At 33.9% G+C, this 22871-nt stretch overlaps 2 protein-coding genes across 13 annotated transcripts in view; one reads left to right on the top strand and one right to left on the bottom strand.

Annotated features, from left to right (window-relative positions):
• The window catches only part of DOCK7 (dedicator of cytokinesis 7), a 211715-nt gene extending 199332 nt beyond the window's left edge, over positions 1-12383 (top strand). For all 8 annotated transcript variants that reach the window (XM_034653591.1, XM_034653595.1, XM_034653593.1 and 5 more), the window contains 2 exons: positions 7685-7852; positions 10518-12383. In XM_034653591.1, coding sequence (XP_034509482.1) covers positions 7685-7852; positions 10518-10560 — 211 coding nt within the window. In that variant the 3' untranslated portion in view covers positions 10561-12383. The remainder of the gene's footprint in view (positions 1-7684; positions 7853-10517) is intronic.
• Positions 12384-13124: 741 nt separating this feature from the next.
• The window catches only part of USP1 (ubiquitin specific peptidase 1), a 96660-nt gene continuing 86913 nt past the window's right edge, over positions 13125-22871 (bottom strand). For all 5 annotated transcript variants that reach the window (XM_019798017.2, XM_019798018.2, XM_034653601.1 and 2 more), the window contains 8 exons: positions 22066-22304; positions 20807-20927; positions 20126-20230; positions 19432-19592; positions 17579-18273; positions 16694-16864; positions 15858-16059; positions 13125-14713 (listed from right to left, as the gene is read on the bottom strand). In XM_019798017.2, coding sequence (XP_019653576.1) covers positions 13978-14713; positions 15858-16059; positions 16694-16864; positions 17579-18273; positions 19432-19592; positions 20126-20230; positions 20807-20927; positions 22066-22235 — 2361 coding nt within the window. In that variant the 5' untranslated portion in view covers positions 22236-22304 and the 3' untranslated portion in view covers positions 13125-13977. The remainder of the gene's footprint in view (positions 14714-15857; positions 16060-16693; positions 16865-17578; positions 18274-19431; positions 19593-20125; positions 20231-20806; positions 20928-22065; positions 22305-22871) is intronic.

Genomic DNA, 22871 nt, shown 5'->3' with positions numbered 1-22871 from the left:
AATCACACATCCTCCCCCTTGTGTAGGTTGATGATAAGGTGATGAATTTCTGTAGTCTGCTGGTCTCTAAGTATTACCAACTGCAGAAAAGGTTTTCTTCTTAAATGACAAAAAGACAAAAAAAAAAAAAAAACCCACTACATAATATAAACCTTATCAAGAAAGTTATAGCCTTTTTTATTTATTATTTTGGTTAAGTCATGCTACCTTTTATTTTTTATATCAATATACATATATATTTATAAAATTCACTTACAGTATACATATCTTTTTTTCAATTAAAGTTAAAACTTTCTAATGGTTATAGTATTTCATCAAATATTTGAGTTTAAGTTGAATTTAAGTGTGGTGTGGTTCACCAGTGCATTGGATCCTTTTTTCTTTTTTTTTTTTTAATTATTTTTTTGAGTATAGTTGGGACACAATGTTACATTAGTTTCTGGTGTACAACATAGTGATTCACCTTCCCTGTACCTTATGCCATGCTCACAAGTGTAGCTGCTATCATGGTACACTATTACAGTATCAGTGACTACATTCCCTATGCTGTGCCTGTTTTGCCTGTGACCTACTCATTGCGTAACTGGAAGCATGTGTCTCCCATTCCCCTTTACCTTTTCCGCCCATCTCTCTACCGCACTTCCCTCTGGCAACCATTAGTTTGCTCTCTGTATTTATAGGTCTGATTCTTTTTGTTTGTTCATTTGTTTTTTAGATTCCACATGTAAGTGAAAGAATGTGGTATTCGTCTTTCTCAGTCTGACTTATTTCACCTAGCATAATATCCTCTAGGTCCATCCATGTTGTCACAAAGGCAAGATATCCTCCTTTTTTTGGCTGTGTAATATTCCGTTGTGTATATATCACATCATCTTTATTCATTCATCCATCAATGAACACTTAAGTTGCTTCCATATCTTGGCTAATATAAATAATGCTGCAGTAAACATAGGGATATATGTATCTTTTCTAATTAATGTTTTCATCTGCTGTAGGTAAATACCCAGTAGTGGAATTATTGGATCATATGGTATTTCTGTTTTTAATTTCTCGAGGAGCCTCTATACTATTTTCCACAGTGGCTGTACCTCTTTTTTTCTTTTGTTAAAATTTTAATCATGAAATGACTGAGCCAAAGTACACGAACATTTTTATTGTCCCTTAATATATCGCACATTGCAGAAGGTTTCTAAGTATTAACATTGCCAAGTACACAAGTGTACTAATCTCAGTACACCTTGCTTTAAGTAATGCCATTTAGGTAGGGTGTCTGTTATTAATCAGTTTTAAAGGTACTTTAGTTTGCATTCATTTATTCCTAAAAATAATGAACACTTTTGCATATGTTTACTTTTTATATCTTGGGGTTTATCTTTTAAAATTTGTTTTCGGGGCGCCTGGGTGGCACAGCGGTTAAGCGTCTGCCTTCGGCTCAGGGCGTGATCCTGGCGTTCTGGGATCGAGCCCCACATCAGGCTCTTCTGCTATGAGCCTGCTTCTTCCTCTCCCACTCCCCCTGCCTGTGTTCCCTCTCTCGCTGGCTGTCTCTATCTGTCAAATAAATTAAAAAAAAATCTTTAAAAAAAAAATAAAAATAAAAATAAAATTTGTTTTTGTTAAATATTGAATAGATTCAATATAGTATTTATAACACTGGCTGTTAAAGAACAGGGAGACAAAAAATCACATACCACCCACCCTGCTTAAGAAATAGCGTTGTCATTGCTTTGATATCCCCTCCTCATATGTTATTCTCTGATAGCATTTCTCCTTTCCTTTAGAGGTAACTATTATCATGAATTTCATGTTTCTTTTAATAGTACACTATGTTTTGCATGTTTTTATATAAATGGACAATGAATATAATTCTGTGACTTGCTGTTTTCAGTGTCTGTGAGATATAATGTTGCTTTACTTTATTTTTATATATTACATTATATGAATATGCCATGATATATTCATTTTTTTGTTGGTGGATATGTGGTGGTTTCCTTTTTTGTTGTTTTTATTTACGAAGAGTACTATTCAGATATCCCTCTATTTCTGAATTGACAAGAGATTTTCCAGATTTCCCTCTTATATACCTAAGAGTAGTGTTGGTTCATAGGTTCAACTTCAACCAGATAATGCCACTTTTTTTTCCCCAAAGTGTGTAAGCCATTACACATAAAGGAGCTAGAAAAAAGAACACAGAAAAACCCAAAACCAGCAAAAAGGAAGGAAATAATAAAGATTAGAGCAGAGATAGATGGTATGGAAACTAAAATAAAAAATAGATCAATAAAACCTGGAGCTGGTTCTTTGAAAAGATCAAAATTGATAAACTTTCACCCAGACTCAACAAAAAGAAAAAAACAGAGAGGACTCAAATAAGCAAAATTATAAATGAAAGAGACAAATAACAACACCACAGAAACATAAACAATTACAAGAGAATATTATGAAAAATTGTGTGCCAACAAACTTGACAACCTTAGAAGAAATGGATAAATTCCTAGAAACAGAACAACCTACCAAAACTGAAGCAGGAAGAAATAGAAAATTTGAACAGACTGATTACCAGCAATGAAATAGAACCTATAAAAAAAAAAACAAACAACAAACTCCCAACAAACAAACGTCCAGGACCAGACAGCTTCACAGGTGAATTCTACCAAATATTTAAAGAGTTAATACCTATTCTTCTCAAACTATTGCAGAAAATTGAAGGGGAAGGAAAGCTTCCAAAATCATTCTGTGGGGCCAGTATTACCCTGATACTAAAACCAGATAAAGATACCACACACACAAAAAAAGAGAACCACAGGCCAATATCTCTGATGAACTTAGATGCAAAAATCCTCAACAAAATACTAGCCAACCAAATCCAACAATACATTTGAAAAAATCATTCACCACAATCAGGTGGGATTTATTCCCGGGATGCAAAGGTGGTTCAGTATTCTCAAATCAATCAACATGATACATCACATTGATAAGAGAGGATAAAAACTATAGGATCATTTCATAGATGCAGAAGTAGTGTTTGGCAAATTGCAACATCCATTCATGATACAAACCCTCAACAAGATAGGTCTAGAGGGAATGAACATACCTCAGCATAATAAATTGGTAAAGAAGAAGTAAAACTTCAACTATTTGCAGATGACATGATACTATATTTAGAAAACCCTATCGATTCCCCAAAAAACTGTTAGAACCAATAAATGAATTCAGTGAAGTTTCATGGTACAGAATCAATGTACAGAAATCTCTTGCATTGTTATACATTAATAATGAAGCAGCAGAAAGAGAAATTAAGAAAGCAATCCCTTTTACAGTTGCACCAAAAATAATAAAATACCTAGGAATAAACCAAAGAGGTGAAAGACCTGTACTCTGAAAACTGTAAAACATTGATGAAAGAAATTGAAGATGGCACAAAGAAATGGAAAGATGAAATGCTTATGGAAACACACACACACACAAAAAATTGCTACCCAAAGCATTTTACAGATTTAATGCAATCTCTATCAAAATACCAACAGCAATTTTTTGAAGTTTTATTTATTTAAGTAATCTCTGCACCCAGCATGGGCCTTGAACTCAAGACCTCAAGATCAAGAGTTGCTCACTTTTCCAACCCACCAACAGCATTTTTCACAGAACTAGAACAAATAATCCTAAAGTTTGTATGGAACCACAAAAGACCCCAAATAGCCAAAGCAATCTTGAAAAAGAAAAAACTGGAGGTATCACAATTCCAGACTTAAGTTATAGTACAGTGCTGTAGTAATCAGAACAGTATGGGACTGGCACAAAAGTAAACACATAGATCAATGGAACAGAATAGAAGAATCAGAAATAAGCCCACAATTGTATGATCAATTAATCTTCAACAAAGGAGGAAAGAATATGCCATGGGAAAAAGTCTCTTCCAACAAGTGGCATTGGGAAAACCCAACAGCTGCATGCGAAAGAATGAAACAGGACCACTGTCTTTCACCACACACTAAATGGACTAAAGACCTAATGTGAGACTCGAAACCATAAAAATCTAAAAGAGAGTACAGACGGTAGTTTCTTTGACATCAATCATAGCATTTTTCTAGATATGTCTCCTAAAGCGAGGGAAATAAAAGCAAAAATAAACTACCGGGACTGTATCAAAATTAAATGCTTCTGCACAGTGAAGGTAACAACAAAAACTAAAAGGCAACCTGTGGAATGGGAGAAGATATTTGCAAATGACATGTGATAAAGGGTTAGTATCCAAAATATATAAAGAAATGATACAACTCAACACCCAAAAACCAATAATCCAATCAAAAAATGGACAGAAGACATGAACAGACATTTCTCCACAAAGAAGACATCCAGATGGCCAGACACATGAAAAGATGTTCATCACCACCATCAGGGAAACACAAATCAAAACTACAACCTCGCACCTGTCAGAATGGCTAAAATCAACAACAAAAGAGACAGCAGGCATTTGCCATGATGTGGAGAAAAAGGAACTCTTGTGCATTACTGATGGGAATGCAAACTGGTGCAGCCATTGTGGAAAACAGTGTGGAGATTCCTCAAAAAGTTAAAAATAGAACTACCCTGTGATGCACTAATTGTACTACTGAGTATTTACCCAAAAGATACAAAAACACTAATTCAAATACATGTACCCCTATGTTTATTACAGCATTATTTACAGTAGCCAAATTATGGAAGCAGCCCAAATGCCCATAGATAGATGAATGGATAAAGAAGAGGTCGTGTGTGCGCGTGCACACACACACACACACACACACACACACAATGGAATATTAGCCATAAAAAAGAATGAAATCTTGGCATTTGCAACAACATGGATGGAGCTAGAGTGTATACTTGCTGAGAAAAAAGTCTGTCAGGGAAAGACAAATACCACATGATTTCACTCAGATGTGAGATTTAAGAAACAAAACCAATAAGTAAAGGGGAAAAAAAACCCAGGCAAACCAAGAAACAGACTCTTAATATAGAGAACAAACTGATGGCTACCAGAGGGGAGGGGGATTAAAGAGTACATTTATCATGATCGGCACTGAGTAATGAGCAGACTATGTCGAATTACTATGTTGTACACCTGAAGCCAGTGTAAAACTTTACATTAAATACACTGGAATTAAAATTAAACTTTTAAGAACTTGAAAACAAAATGTTTAAGACAAATTTAAATCTCACCAGTAATGTTTGACAGTTCCTCTTGCCTATACAACTGCACTACTACTTAGTATTGTCTAACAGTTTAACTTTTACCAGTTTGATGGGTGTGAGATGATACGGGATTGTGGATTAAATTTGCATTTCTCTTTTTCAAAGAAGTCGAATATCTTGTCAGATGTTTGTTAGCCATTTCGCCTTCCTCTCTGTAAAATTACATGTTCAAGTCTTTTGCCATTTTTCTATTGAATTCTTTTTCTTACTGATTTCTGAGTATATGATCTGGCTATATACTTCATTATTTGTAAGTATCATAAGTATCTTCTCTGAATTTGGGACTTGCCACTTTTTTTTTAATTCTTTAATGTAGCTAAAGGAATCAGACTTTTCTTTATGACTGTTTTTTGTATCTTTTAAACAAAAGGTGAAGAAGGCAAAAATGGCATTTTTTTTTTAAATCCACTTGCAGTTGATTTTTGAGTATGGTTCAAGGTAGGGATTAGTTTGACTTTTGTGCATACCGATAATTGATAATTATCTCAGTATCATTTATTAGCTGTGGCATGAATTGGGGTCAGATTTCTTTTCCATATGGATATTCAGTTGACACAGTACACTTATTTCAAAAATTGCTCTCTCTTCTGCTTTGCGGTGTTATTATAAATCAGGTGCTCGTGTTGGTATGCTTGTTTCTATGATCTTTATTATCTTCCATTGTTCTGTTTCTTTCCTTGAGCCAATATCATGCTCTCTTAATTACTGCAGCTTTGTGATAAACTTTGATATTAGAGCAATTTCTCTCACCTTTTGTTCAAGGACTATTTTGGGCCCTTTTCCTTTTGATATAAATTATAGAATCAATTTATCATTCCCTCCACCACCCTACCCCCCTAAAACTAATAACCTGAATCTGTAGATAAGTTGGCAGTTGGAACTTCTTTAGAACTTGACTCTTCCAGTGCAAGGATATGACCTAGTTCTTATTTACTTAGATCTTTTGTTTTCTTAGTATTTTGATTTTCTTTGGAGGCCTTATATATCTTGATTTTATTCCTTGGTATTTCATGCCTTTATGTTTTTGCTAATGTTATTTTTTAGAATTATATTTTGTTTGCTGGCATACAGAGGGCAGCTGAATTTTATATTTTTATATGAGGATATTGTCAAATTCACTTGTTAATTGTAATAATTTATCTGTAGAATCTTTTTTTTATTTTTACAGTGATGTTCAGAAGCTCCAGTACTGTTATTCTGAATAGCAGTATGATAGAGCACATCACTTTCTTGTTCCTGATCTAAAAGGAAAAAACGCTTACCATTAAGTATAGTGTTTTCTTCAGGTTTTTTGTAGATACTTTTAATTAGGTTAGAGAAGTTCCCACCTATTTGCTGTTACGCTGAATTTTCATCATGACAAATTTTAGAACATTATCAAAGGGGTGTGTGTGACATTAGTGGAACAGTTTCCTAGTCTTGTTTAGGAGTTTTGCAACCGTGTTTATGGGAGAGATTAAATTACACTTTTTCTTTATAGTCCCATTAGGTTTTGGTATCCCGACCTTGAAATAGGAGTTGGAAACTCTTCTCAGAAATGTTTTTCCGGGGCGCCTGGGTAGCGCAGTCGTTAAGCGTCTGCCTTCGGCTCAGGGCGTGATCCCGGCATTCCGGGATCGAGTCACATCTGGCTCCTCCGCTGGGAGCCTGCTTCTTCCTCTCCCCCCTCCCCTGCTGTGTCCCCTCTCTCGCTGGCTGTCTCTCTGTCACATAAATAAAAATAAAATTTAAAAAAAAAAAAAAGAAATGTTTTTCCCCTTCTGTACTGTAGGATAATTGTGTTACACTGGGATTGCCTATCCTTAGAATGTTTAGTAGAATATGCAGATTGTTGTTTTCTGTGTGGAAAGATTGTGATTTGACTTCAAGTTTGCTCTGTTCTTTTTATGTTAGCTCTTTACTTTTAGCTTTTTTAAAAATGTATATAAAAGGATTAAACACTATACGTTTTCCTCTGAACATCACTTAGCTGCAATTCTGCAAGTATTGATAATGTGTACATTGTTTAACATCCTATAACTTTGATCTATTAGGGTCCGGGTACTTTTTCTTAAATATCTGAATAAGTTGGAGTAAGGACTGTTATCAAGGACGATTCATTTAAGCAGCTTATTTGAATAGCAGCAAACCACTGTGCCAGATGGCATTGTTCCCATAGCAGTGAGTAGGGTTAAACAGTCTAATGGGGATATGTGGAAAAATGGCTTAAGATTTAACAGTAAAAAATATACAATTTTCAATTAAATGAAGACTGTTAGTAAATGTTAGAGTGTAAAAGAGCTCAAGTTGATCATCTCTGTCTGTTCCCTGCCTCACCCTCAGTGCAAGAGAGGATATTTAACATTCAGCCGAAAAACTGAATGACATCATCATGGTGAATGTGTGTAATAGTATCAAGCTCTCAAACTATGCCAGAAGAAATCTCTTGGTAACACACTGTTCTTCCTAGGTGTGAGGATGCCTTAAGAAAAAATAAGAGCTTAATTGGGCCAGATCAAAAGGAGTATCAAAGGGAACTGGAGAGAAACTATCATCGCCTTAAGGAGGCCTTACAGCCTCTGATAAACAGAAAGATCCCTCAGTTATACAAGGCAGTATTACCTGTCACCTGCCACAGGTATGCTCATTTTTTTTCTGTTATTTTGGGTATCTTCAAGAAAATGAAATCTGAATTGTTTAATAGTAATGAATTAGTGTAACTTTTATTACATGGTTTCAGCTATTGTCTCTTGAAACCTAACAAATTCAACTAGCCTACTATGAATCAGCCTTCAAGATAGAAGTCAGTTCTTTCTGTAATTTGAGAATAATGAAGTTGTGTTAAATACGCATACTAACCAAGACACAACATGTAAGTCTGGCCTTCTAAAACTATTTCTTTTAAAGTCCTGTCACACTTTATTTATATAGGAGAATTTACTGGAATGTATCAGAAGCCAGATACTCATATTCCTTGGCCTTAACAGCAAATAGTATATAGTACGTTCTTCTAGATTTGTAGTAAAGCAGGCGGCCCCACTGAATATCAAGAGGGCTTCAGCAGTTTTCTGCACTAATTGTGACAAATAAAATAATACTTACCTTTAAGAGGTTGTTATGGAAATTAAATTTTAAGCATGTAAAGTTCCAAGGACAGTATTTTAACATTTTACTTTAACACCTGAATTCTGGAGAGGGCATGATAACTGCTAAATGTTAACTGCCCTTTTTTTGCATTTTGAGATCCAAATATACATACAACCATTGAGTATTTTACCACCCTTTTCTTTGAACTAGCAACAGTAAAGCTATTAAACTGTACTTAGTAACTTAATATCTGGAAGGCCTTTGAAGTTGCTTATATGAAAACAATGTACATGCATGGTATAACATACTACAAAAGAAAGTGAAATGAACTATTTGATCATCTGGAAATTAGCCCCTGTTCTTCAGTGATGTAGGAAAAAAATCACACATGCAGTCAAAGAATGTCTACTAAGTGCCTGCTGTAGCCATGTCCCCTACATGGAGCATTATTGTAGCTCTGCAATAACAGAGGGAGACAGGGGCCTTTTTAAAATCCTCTCTTAAGGATAGAGAACAAAACTTGAGGGCTTATGGAGGGAGGTGGGGGGGATGGGCTAAATAGGGGATGGGTATTAAAGAGCACACTTGTCTTGTGAGCACTGGGTATTTTAAGTGATGAATCACTGAATTCTACTCTAGAAACCAATATTGTACTATATGTTAACTAAATTATAATTAAAAAATGAAATTCTGTCTCTGGCAGAATATTTTGCATCCACCATCCTCTACTGATACATTTCCTCTTAAAATTCTCAGTGGGAATCAACACCAGTCCCCTTTACTTTGTGCTTCCCCTCAGTCTTTTTGGAAGCTTTGCCTCCATGTTGCCTTTAGCCACCTCCACTAAACTCATTGGTGCAAGGTCCTGGGAAGAGGGTACTGGGTCCTTGACTTGCTTCCTTCAAATCTGCAGCCCATTTCGGTGGAGATATTGTATCCTTCCGATCTAAAGGAGCTTTTCCCTTAACACCATAATCCTAAGTTTTGCCTTCCTCTGTGATCTGTGTTATTTATGGTCAATCACCCAAGCTTTCCTTAATATTTTTTGGAATTAACAAACACTTTTGGGGGTTGCTGGTGTGGTGAACAGTGTCTAGTTTTCAAGACTGGTATTTTCCCTGGAACCAGAAAACCAAGCTTTGAGATTCAGAGATGATCTTTTCATACCTGCCCTCACCTTTCTTGGAGATCTAAGCCTCGGGGTTTAATCTTAATGGCAGGAAGGATAAACAAAAGAAACCAGTTTCAGGGTAGAGAAAAATACATTAAGAGGTATTGAAGAATATTATCCTCTTCACTCTTAATTTCTTGAGAATTTAGAAAATAACATTTCTTTAGAATCTGAATTTTGCTGATTAACATAACCTAGAATATTATTTTGCAGTAGGCTTAAAAGCTGTTAAGATAGTGTTTCTCAGAGTGTGACCTGGGACACACAGAAGGGGATCCCTGAGACCCTTTAAGGTTTCTAAATCAAAATTAATTTCATATTAATACCAAATATTTACTTTTTTCCCTCTTGTTCTTTCATGAGGGTACCATAGAGTTTTCCAGGGACTACATGCAATGCAAATATTGTAAAAGATTGAATGCAGAAACAGAATTTAGGCTTTCGATAAGCTAGACATTAAATAAGAATGCCACTCTTCTAAAATTCTTACACGTTTTTTAAAATAAACTGCTATTTACAGTAACGTAATGGGTTATTTTAAAGTAATAATTTAAAATTTTCTTAATTTCTAATATGGTAAATATCAATATAGAATCTACATGAACAAAAGCTTCCTGGGGTCCTCAGTTTTTAGGTGTAAAAAGGACCTAAAACCCAGGAGTTTGAGAACCACCAAATTCTTAGGATTTAAAATTTTAAACAAGCAGCATCTGCCTTTCCCTTTTAATAGTCACAAATATTTTCCTGAAATCTCTCCCCTTATCTCTCTGTTCCTGTTTTATCACAATTATGTAATACACTTATTGGACAAATGAATAAATTAATGCACTTGGCAAAGTGATTACTGTAATATACTTTTAATCTATAAAACCAGAATATATAAGGCAGAATGTAACTTGAAAGTTAAGAACTCTGATGGCAGAAAACATTTTAAGTTTTTGATGGCAAAACTTTGAGATAGCTCTGGCAGAAAGAAGTATGTAAAGCATATTTTAAAGGAACATGCAAAAAATTGTTTACTTATATCCTTTCATTTTCTCCCCAGAGATTCCTTCAGTCGGATGAGCCTGCGCAAAATGGATCTTTAAAATAAATGCACTTGTCTTATTCATTTGAAGAGAGCCATGTATTCAACATTGAGTGTGAAAAGATTTATTGAAAAACAAGACTTGGGGCTTTTTTTCTGGAAATTCTAGCATTAATTTACTACTCATTGAAGAACGCAGTGGCCAAAACAGTATCAAATGTAGATCACTGAAGTTTGAGAATCATGGCCATGGTTTCTCATGTTCTGGTAATATGCTGTTATCTTTTTTTAAGACTCAAAAGTAATGACTCACTATACATTTACTATTATTTATACCATAGCTAATGTTAAATTTATTTACTTTAAGTTTGTATTTTTTAATTTATATTACCATTTATAGATTCATTTTGGAACCATTTTAAATGTAGTAATGCTTATTTTAAAGGTACTATTAAATACGTGAACGTTTACACTAATTTTACTGAGTGAGACTTTAAAAATTTTTGTTGACAAAAGCAGAGAATCTCTACTTGATTCAAGAACTAGTTCCAAAACTACCAGTTTTAAAAATGAAAACTGACATTTTATGGGCCAAAGAGCCCCAAATTAAATAAGTGAATAAATGGGTAGAGGTAGATATTGATAACTGGTTTGTGAAGTCTTAAAACAGGTTTCTAAGGTATTTTCCATTTAGAAACCAAAATTTGGGATAAATTGCAGAGTAACTTTACCTGATGAAACTTTTGTCTATAAATAACAAATACTGGGATAGCTGCTACCAGTCACGGCTTAATCTTTGACTCTCAATCTTGTTACACTGATAGTAGTATGAACGTCAGGACTCTCAGCAACTAAAGTGAATGATTCCTTTGTTTCAGATTAAACAAGCCAGTCATTTTATGAGTTTGGTCATCTCAACTAGTAAACCAGAAATCTGCTTTAGAGTGATCTTATATCACCATAAAAATGACACTGAGAGCTGGTGTTCGATTTTAATCTACCAGTTGAATGAAAAGTTTTATTTTTTAACACTTGTATAATACGACTTTATTATATAAAGTATTTGTAAAAGGTAAAATTAGCTGTTTTAATTGAAATTAAGAGCTAATTTAAAATAACTCTGACATGAAAAACTAAGGCAAAAATCTTTTTGAAAGTATTTATTCCAATTACTTGGCAAGTTTATCCAAGAAACTACATATTAATGATTTTTAGAAGTGTTTTGAGCAATGTTTTTTTTGTGTGTAGTAATATAGCTTATAGAAAAGGCATTATTTTTAATTTTCCTTTTGATCTATTGACCAGTGACATGGATCACTTAAAAAGTGATTGAATATGGTGCCTTCATTCTATAGTTGATATTGAAACAAGATTTCAAACATGTCTGCATCTCCTGAGACCATGGGGGGATGGCTGATATCCTTTCTCCAGCCTACCTGTATAACTAGCAGTATTATCTCAAATTCACCTTATCTACATCAATTCAAAGACTGAATCATAAAAAGATTTTTCAGATGAGTCAACAGTATTGGACCAAAAGGGGTGAACTGAGGAGTCAGAAAGGCATAACCTCAAAAACAAATTTGGGCACAGAGGATCCACATGAACAATAAGGAAAGACAAGGAGTCAAGAATGGAAATTCATTAAAACAAAAATAAGGTAACAAATACTCTCCTCTTTAGGGCAAGGGATGGGGGAGGTATACATAAGGGAGCGAATATTAAGTAATCCCTAGGTCATTTCTCATTATATTATGTAGAGCTTGGAATATTTCACGTAAATCTCAGTGACGGTATCAAGAACGCTAGAATTTATATAATTTTGATTTAATTGCCATACAGTACTGTTTTCTGACTTGAATAAAAACAGGCTTCCTCTGAGAACATTGGTATGCTACTGAACACTTCCTTATTACCCACGTACTTCAATTTTCTTAAAACATAAACTTTCTCATATCAATCTATACCAATAGTTCTTAACATTGGCTGTCTCTTGAGTAGGAGGCCCAGGCTTTATCCTAGAACTACTCCATCAGAAGCTTATGAGTAGTGTTCAGGGCTGTTGCATTTTAAAAGTTCCATTAATAATTCTTACTCTATCAGAAACTTAGGGGTAGTGTTCAGGGCTGTTTGTTTTTAAAAGTTCCATTAGTGATTCTGAATGTAGAATAAGCTGAGAACCATGTTTTGTATCACACCATCTTGTGGAAGAATGTAAGACATGACTTAACTGTGTGACTAATTTATTAGTTGACAGGTACTCTTATTTGCTGAAATGAAGTTATAAAAGTGTTATTCTAATAGCATTTATATATTCTTTAGAATTGTTTTTAATGTCTTAACAAGTCATAAGGCAACTGATCATTTACCAATTTAACATACATTTAGAATGAAATTTTAACCACATTTCTGTGTGTGCACAAAGCATCATCTTTACGGATTCCGTAGTTATGTCTACTTTAAAGGACAACTTAGAATGCAACAATATTTACTATAAACTTCTCTTAAGTATGACAACATGGATGGACTAAGCTGTTACTCCTATTTGAAAAATCTCTTCACCTCCAACTGTCACAGTATTATTAAAGGTAATTATGCATGTTTATTCTCTCCTAGGTATGTGTCTGTATATATACATATATTATATATACACATACATTTTCTTAATAGAACTCAGCTATAGTTACGGTAAAAAAAATGCAAGTAAAAAAATTTGAGCAGTTGTATACATAGTTGTTAAGCAGTTTTAATTTTATTGACCTCCTGGGTTTTAAAAAAAGTTAAATTTAAGGTCACACCTCTAAATTTGATATACTATGTACAGATCGTGCAGAATGACTATGAAGAGATACAAATTAGTCCATGCCCAAAAGATTTACTAGAATACAGAATCATTTTCATAAATACATATAAAATTCTTGTGAAGATAGGACTGGCTGTCCAGGTTTTCTGAGACACTTTTCAAAGTGATTCAAGGCACAAAATATAAACTACTGTGAATACACACATATTCCAGACTTTGTGCCTCTAAATACAGCCCATTAAAGATTTGGCTTCATGACTTATTAAATGCACTGAAATGAGCTCCTGTTTCTTAGCTGAAAAACCACAGGACCTATAAACATCATATAGATAATTACTCCAAAATATGGAGATACAAATACAAGCACTTTATTTTAAAAAGCAAACACAAAAGATAGGTGTAAACTCGAAAGTGTTTAAATGCTTCCCCTTTGAATAATTCAATTAAGAACCTATACAAGTTTGTTCCCAGAAGCTAATGCATCACTAGTCTCTACTACAGGAAATGAATTCTAAAAATTAACATGGTTTTCAGTAATTCAAATTTCACTATTTATATAAAAACCTAGAGACCAATAATATCCAATAGCTTCAAAAGATAAGCTAGACTCTTTGATGTAATCAACTTTACCAGCTTTTGTCCAGGTCTGTTTAATATGTACATAAGGAAAATACTCTATAACTTCTTATAAAACAGCAAATAAGGAGTAGATGTAGGAGATGTAGAAGGGGAAAGAGAATTCAAAAAGTCCTTCTCTTCTGTAACTTTCACTTCAGAATCATCAAAAAGTAACCACTTCCCCTCATACTCCTTTAGGCTTTGTACTACATATGAAATTTTGTTCTCAAATCCACTAAAGTTAATGCCTGCTTGGTCACTGGATTCCTTGTTTGTATCAAATTCATGGGTCCCATTAGTATTGTTAGTCTCAGAATTTCTATTTTCAACAAATGCTGTACTGGCAACTTTATCGGGATTAGATGCTTTGTTGTATAGCTCATAATCCGCTTTGCTCTTTTGTCCTCCAAGAAGTCCAATAGCTTCTGCATTTTTTTTGTTCAAAACTTTACTTGGCTGTGTATTTCCACTTACTCTAATTGACACTTCTTCATCATCATAATTTTCAACCACACCCCTTGCTTCCTCCTCATTCAATGGTTCTGGCTTACCTATTTCACACATTTGGTCGATCACAAAATTTCCCTTATCTAGTTCTAAACTGTGAAGGTCGGTGACTTTAACAGAAGCAGTGTAATGCCCACTACTGATGGTAATGCCACTGTGCATCACAACCGCAAATAATCCATAGCTGTCGTTGGTTGGCTTTGTGCTCCATTCTTCTAGTGACAATTTAAGAGGTGTCAGTAAAGGAGTGTTGATCTTGGAAAGTCCACCACCATAACAATCAAACCTTCGGAAGGAAAAAAAAAAGGGGTTTTCTGCAATTCCACTTTACATATATTCAGTTTTACCCCCAAATGTGAAACCAAGTAGAAGTCTGAATGACCCTTAATATTTAGTGGTTATATAAACAGAAAATAAAAACCAGACTCTCTAATTTTGTATACTTAACATACACAAAGAAAAAATACTGAAATAAGTGCTAATATTCAGCTGTTTCTGTGAAGGATATATGGCATTCTCCCTTTCCTAATTTTATACAATGAGAAAATCAGTTTTTTAAATGCCATTTAACTTCAAAATTCTCTATGTTTTAGTAAGTAATTTTAATGTGAAGGCTTTCTCTACCAGGATTTGGGGGGGAAAAAATAAACAGTAGCCAAGAAAAAGTCCACTGAAAGAAAGCACTATGTGTCCTCTTCAGGCATAATGAAGTGTGTAGAGAGCCAGTGGGAAGCCCTCGTGGTAATTTCAAACAGTTCATTAACATGTATACATGTCACCAAGATACTTAAATTTTCAACAGAAGAAGAATCTCTCATTCTTTAAAGAACTAGTTTGTCGGGGCGCCTGGGTGGCACAGCGGTTAAGCCTCTGCCTTCAGCTCAGGGCGTGATCCCAGCGTTATGGGATCGAGCCCCACATCAGGCTCTTCTGCTATGAGCCTGCTTCTTCCTCTCCCACTCCCTCTGCTTGTGTTCCCTCTCTCGCTGGCTGTCTCTCTCTCTGTGTCGAATAAATAAAAATAAAATCTTTCTTTAAAAAAAAAAAAGAACTAGTTTGACTCCTGGCTTACCTTGAAAATGAAATAATTTTGCCTTTTTCTCCCCTCAAAAAAAAAATCTCTATATAAAATATGTTTGCTGCTTTAATCAGTTCAACTTGAAACTGTTTCTAATAAGGACTGAAGATTAAAAGACGTCGGAAGAAATCCTAGAATATGTATTCATATACCAAAAGGATTTAAATTGATGCATTTTTACAAGTAAACTGTTAAAAAGAGAACAGACTTTTCTAAGGTAATCTTTGTAAATTACTTCATTTCTGTAGTTTATATTATGCTATTACACTATTTTGTTACTATTACAGTATTTTGAACAAAATTTCTTATAGCAGCTCATTTTTTTCATATAGCTTTTATTTATAATACTCACTCCAAGCCACTAGCAGCAAAGCACTTCAAATGAATAGTTATAACTTCAGGCATTTTGTCAAACAAAAGACTTCGTTCAGCTTCAGTATAATGATGGCAATTTTCACAGAAATATTTATCTTCTCCTACAATCCTCTCCACTGAAGCAAACTGTGAAATTGCCCATCTCAGGGTCTTCATTTCTGTTTTTGGCTCTGGAGAAACTACATAAGAGAATTCCTTTCACTCACAAATGAAAAACCTCTCAGACGTTTAAAATTAAACAAGTTCCATGTTCGAAATTAGCATGCAGTTTCAATTGACTAATCCTTCCCAAATAATAAAAACATTCCTTAAGTTTCAGAAGCTTGTTAAGTTCATCCTCAACAGTATACATGTCTTTTAAATATTTGGGCAGCCAAAAAGTATTCAGGTGACAGGGATGGCAAAATGAAGATAACCTACTCTCTGAGCGTTAAGACAGACTTTAGTTTAGCTATTAATTTCCAGTATCTGAACACGTGAAGCCCGTCTCGTGATCACTTCCCGTATCCTTTCCCTACTTTTAACAGTGGCTCAAATAATGTCGCTTGAAGGCTGAGATACCCAAAAGTTAGTGTTTCATTTTCCCATTTTCCCACTGTACAACATCAAAATAAAGATGCCACAATTTTCCAAATGCTAACTGTTAACAAGTGAATCTATATGAGCAGAAAGATTTTATTATACCAGAGACACTAAAAGCCAGCTCTTTTTTCTCAATAATTATACAAGCTACTATTTAGACTGTGTTTCGCTGAAGAAAACCACATATTCCATGGTCCACACAAGTCCTTAAAAGACTCCAATTCTGCTTACTTTCAGAACTCTCCTCTACTTTGGAAAGCTCATCTTCTTGTACTGGTACACTGATGTCCTGAAAATCTTCTCTTCTTTCTGTTAGACTTTCACATTCTAAGCAACGAGTCCTTAATACCAGCTGACCTTGAAATAATTTCTCTACTAGCTCAAAACCAATTTGCTCTGCACCTAAAAAAAAAAAAAAAAAAAAAAAAAAAAAAAAAATTAAGACTTTTCAGCACAGCCCACATAACCAACAGTTCATTTAAAGTGTAGCCTGAGTAAAAGATTAATTTTTATATCTAAACTTGCTTATTAGCATTAAGAGGTGCCTTACTCATTGGGCCTATAAATTCCCTGTAAAGATAGTACTGAATATGAATTACTGTTGTCTCTAAGAAAGTAAGTCACAATTGTGTCATTTAATTCCCTTCCCAAAGACATTCCTATAGGAATAACCCCAAAATAAGTATGACACTGTTGGTAAAACCATTAACCACGTCAATACATTTTGTCTGAGATCTGGACGAAACTAGGTAGAAATCCAGTTTCAAGTACAGTGTAACTACTTAGTTCTCTAAAAACGTATTTCATTAAATGCAATTTCTTGAGTTTATTGTCAAGTACTGCTTTCAGAAGGAGGTAAAATAACTCCATTAAAATGTATTGAACTCCCCTTGTTTATAAACCATAAATTAACATTACCTTACATTAACATCACCTTAAGATTAATGAGATTTATACACACCCAGCACAGTGTTTAAAACACCACACAGTTCATGTTGTGTTAAATTTATCTTAAAACTCGAAGCAGATTTATATTGTACAAATATCTAAGAACATTACAGTTCTGCAGCTGTTAATCCTCCTACCTATCAAAGTCTAAGAATAAATTATACTGACCTTTGTTTATGGGCTTAACTTCATTAACATTAACGGGCTTAACATTATTCCCTGGAGACTCAAGTTCACAACCATTAGTTGTGTTATGATTTTCACACTTCCCCAAGTCCTCTTCAAGATCATATTCATTTTCTTTCGACTGTCCTTTGGATCCCTGGTTTGTTGTTATTTTCCCCAGACTACAGAATTTAGAAAGAATGCTGGGTTGCTTAGTTGCAGGCTTTAACCAATTTATTTTAACTCTTGATTTCTTTTGTGAGGGTCTTGCACTTTCATTTTCAGAAACATACTTGGGGATTATTTTAGAAGGAATCTCTAACGTATCACCACCTGTAGCTTTTCTTTTTGATCTGGTTTGTCTCTGGTTCTCTTCCAATGACTGGTGTTCCTTGGATAATTTAACTTTTTTCTTCATGTTACCAAATTCAATGTCACTTTTTCTTTTCCCATTTCCTTTTTGGAGTTTTTCTTTATAATCTTCAGAATGCCTCAGATTGTCCATCTCTATGCTGTTAATACCATTCATTTCCTCTTTCTGATGAGGTTTTTCTTCTACCTTAGTGGATAATTCTACCACATTTTTTACTTCTTCTTTTTTTAGGAGTTGGCATGTTTCTTGAATGTTTCCCAAAATACACTGTAATACTTCCTGTGCATCATGCTGTAGATATCCTTCATACATAGGGTTGAGTTCCCTATAAATAAAAATTTCCATTTCATCTATTCTAGTTTTAAAGACAGAACACAAAAGCCCTTTCTATAGAGAAATTAATTCCTTTAAAGGGATATCATAAATTATTTTAAAGATCTAAAAACATTTAATTCAACTAATTTGAAACTTCTTCTTACCTGAACTTATAAATTTTACCTCATATTCATTATCACAAATGCTTTCATCCTCTTCTAAATACTAGTAACAGCTAGTATACATATATTTTACCATGTACCAGGTTTTATTCAAGATGCTGTTTATGTTAGATATATAATGTAATTCTAACAGTAGTTCTATGAGGTAAGTACTATTATCACCGTGGTTTACAGGTAAGGTGGCTTGCTCAAAGCCAGGACTCAAACCTGCTCTTGGCCACCATGCTACACTACACTGCTCATCAACAAACACAGAACAGTGTATTTATACCCAGGCCTTTTTTGTTGTTTTTATTTTTTTTTAAATCTTCACACCCAACATGCGACTAGAACTCACAAGCCCTAGAGTAAGAGTTGCATGCTCTACCAACTGAGCCAGCCAGATGCCCCACCCTCAGTCTATTCTTAAACTAAATAACTTTTTACCCTATAACAGATAAAGCTATTTTATATATTGGATAAAGTTTCATTTAAGACAACAGAAAGAAATCTAATCCAGTTAATAGTTCTGCAAGCACACACAACAAAACTAGAATATTTGCAATTTACAGTTCTTATGCATAATATATTTTGAATAAAAACCTATAATTCCTAATCTGAAATTTCTTAGGACCAAATGTAGTTGACAAACTCATTAATTTTCAGATCAAAAATATGGCACTTAAATATCTTTCACCAACATGATGGGGGCAGTATTCCATAATTAAACATACTATTTCTACAGAAAAATGTATGAATATTCACATTATAAATAATAATAAAGACTATAAAAAGCCTCATACCGATTCAGATCTAATGAATTTATTAGTACCAAACTTACCAAAGAAATGTCTAATTTCCAGAGCCTCGGGGATACTAGGGACTGTAGATCTGTAGTTTCTGTTTTCCTTGCCCTTTATTCCCCCTATTTGTTCACATATCACTCTCCTCCAAAGAGAGCAGTAAGCTGCTAAGCTGGAATCCTAAAATTATATTAAAGGCTATACCTGAGTGTGTTAAGCAGTCGCCTTGGCTGAGTAGCAAGTTCATCAGTGTATTTCTCTGGATTTAAGAGAAAGCTAGCCTGAAGCTGTTCAACTGAAATGATCAAGGACTGTAAACTGCATATTAGTTCATAACTTGCCAAACAATCTTCTTTGCAATTTCCCTGTCAAAAAAGAAACCCACAAACCATTAAATAAATTAAGTACATTCCCCCTTTTCTTTGTCTCACTAGACAATACTAGCTTTGCTAAATTTAATTTCATTATAACACTAATTTTATGGAGGTATACAAATAAATAAAATTTTAAGAGTATTTTTAATTTCTATTTGGAAGAGAATGGTTTTCTGATTGTGTAAGTCAAAAGTTTCTTTATATTTACTTAAATTTTAAAAGTGAGTACTTGAAAACACAATAAATAAGTAGCAGATGGTACAATGGTATGATAAACTGACCGTGGCATATAAATGACAATGTCTATTGGTAAGCAATAAATTGGAGGGCAGGAGAAGACACTGTAAAAGGTGATAATGTAGTTAGCTAACCTATAAGAATAGAAAAAAATGCCTTTCTGAAAACAGGATACTGAGAAATTTAATTGCTTCCCAAATCCTCTGTGTATCTATTACTTTCTCATTTCTAAGCAAGTAAATTTCCATTACTTTACTTTTTATATATTCTGTTCTTTTATTTTTTACCTTATCTTTTTGATTGGTTTCCTCTTTTAGGGCTTCTTTCTTCCTTGAAATAATATTAAATAAGTTCTTCACTCCAGATTTAAAACCAGGACAAAAATATAATACCTATAGAAAATAAGAGTGCCTGAGTGTTTGTTTACTGAGCAAACAAAATACCTAAAGTCATTAAAACACTATCTACATTTTTTGTAGAACACTTTCAAATAAATGTGCATTAGTTAAAATTCTGAGAATATTAGATCAAAAATTGTTTTCTATTTCATCATAGTAGCCCACTGTCTTCCCTCACTGGCAGCAAAGCACTGAGACGGGGAAACATATTGCTAAGACTTATGGTTATAAGGGTACAACATAAAGCAGAATTTCAAAGGTTAAAATCCATGTCACCACTGCATTAAAAATCAAACAGAAAAACTAAGGGTTTGGCATCTGCCGATTAACCAAAGTCAATTCAATTTTGTTATCCCAATTTTATTTAATGTATCACTTTCTCTCACCCCAAAGGAAGCTGGTGACACCCAATTTAGAATCATTACTTTAGTCCATTCTAGTTTGTTTACAATCAAAGGCAAAGACATATGGACGATTAAAATACTCCCAATCATCTGAAATTCTCAGAACATTAAATGTGACATCATGCTTTGCCTACTAAAGCTTTATTATATAGCAAAATCAATTTACCTGAAGTATACTATTAAGATAACAAGTATTGCCGAGATTATTCAGTCCCACAAATGGTAACAAATTTTCTCTCTTCTCACAGTTTATAGGTGAGGACTGTGCTGCAGGAACAACTTGATCACTATTAAGTATAGAGCAGAGAGAGGTTTTATGAAGTGTAGTATCTTAAAGAAAAAAAGTGGAAATAATACCTCCTTAGATTTAGTCTTTTCCCAAAAGTTGTATGAACAGAAAAGCATATGGACTTTATTCAGGTGACACTTGAGAAGAATCTGTACAGGTGCGAAAATTGCTACAGACCCAGAATAAAATTTTACAAGCACTTTAAAAATATTATACACAAGCCTCTAAACAATTCTATCATGATGCTGTTAATCCCATTTTAGAGAGTAGAAAATTGAACTGGTATTGTGATTAATAAACCCTATGTGACATTTTGAAAAGTAGTCTAACTCAATAAAAACCTGGAAATAAGCTATGACAGTATCTAGGAGAGGCTGTACTACCTAAGAAATCAGGTTCTGTTAACAAGATTAAAAGGAAAGCATCTATAAAGAGAATTACACAGCTGTCCTTCACTTTAAAATGAATTGTTCAAGTTTATAATTCTTTTACCTTACTTTAACAAATAGGTCCTCACAACATTTTTATTTATTTTACAGCTGCTACTTACTACTCTAGCACCTCTAAGTGTTTTAAACGTAAGATTCATATCTCCTAAACTGATTATTGGTAAATATTAGGAAATTACACGAGAACAAATCCACTTTAGTCAAATACAGCAGTGCACCTAATTGAACAGCGACCTAATGTAGACTACAACTAGAACAACAGCAAAATATTCCATTTTGTTCAGATCTCAGTCACTGAAGGATTTATTTGCATTAAAGCATTTTTAAGTTTATCTTAAACTGTCAACTATACAACAGGTTTGATAATTCATAATTAGGTATGACTATAAAGTTTAAATATCTCAAAAACTGTCAAGTCTTCTGAACCACAAAAAAAAAAAATCACGTATTTCTTTACCCTTTACACAGACTGTGCTATACTACGAACAAGTTTGAACCGAAAAATAATTGTAGCCAATAAATATTTCTTCAAGTTAATCTAATTGGCTAATAGGTTTGTCTCACTATTGTGTGTTTTTGCCTTCAAAGACTATCTCATCAAGTCAGAATGTCTGGAGATATCAAAGTTCACTGCTTCTTCACTGATATGAAATTTTGAAAATACAGAAATATACTTAAGATACATACATTTCAGATCCTCTATATTCAGCAGCCTTTTCTTCGTTTTCTTGAGAATCTGTGAAATCCAAGGCTCTCTTAGTTTCCTTTTTCTGAAAAAACTTCAAGGAAAGTCTGTTTTTCTTTGATGGGCTACCTCTTGAAAGCCCATTACTTTCACTAGGTATGACACCAGGCATTTTCTCTTCAAATCCCAAGGAGTTGACAAGAATTAACTTATACAAGGAAACTGTAATCACCAACCATATCTGTTAATTGCAGAGAAAGTCTCATTACTTTTCAATTATCCACTGTAGGCAATAAAATTAATTTTGAAAATTTACCAAGGAATGTAACTAATTAGAACTTCACATTTAAAAACCTAGTGCTTGGCCAATAATAGGCACTCGATGCTTACTGCTTAAATGAAGGAGCTTGCCATTTGTCCTTAACTTTCTTAAACTACAAAAAATAACAGACACTGAACTTCCATTAGTCTATTAGATTAAGGGTCACATCACGAGATATCCTCATTTTAGTATATCTACAAAGTAGTATTGAGTAAAAAGCTAATTTTTATTTTAACTTATTCAGTAAATATTGACTGAGCAACAACCATCTGTAATTCTTAAGTACAAGGTGAGAAAGGGAGGAATGGGAAGTCAAGAGTGCTAGAAGTGAGTGAATCCTACTTCCAAGGTTTTTTCTAGTCATTACTATGAATACATGAAATAAAGTCTCTAAAAAGCTTCTCTACAGTATAATTTGCACAAGTCACTATGTTGCAAACCTGAAACTAATGTAAAGTTGTGCATCAACAATACTCCCAATTAAAG

This window comes from Ailuropoda melanoleuca, chromosome 2, assembly GCF_002007445.2.
Source record: "Ailuropoda melanoleuca isolate Jingjing chromosome 2, ASM200744v2, whole genome shotgun sequence".
NCBI lineage: Eukaryota > Metazoa > Chordata > Mammalia > Carnivora > Ursidae > Ailuropoda > Ailuropoda melanoleuca.
The sequence above is the reverse complement of the archived record's forward strand: the minus strand, read 5'-3'. Positions and strand labels throughout refer to the sequence as shown.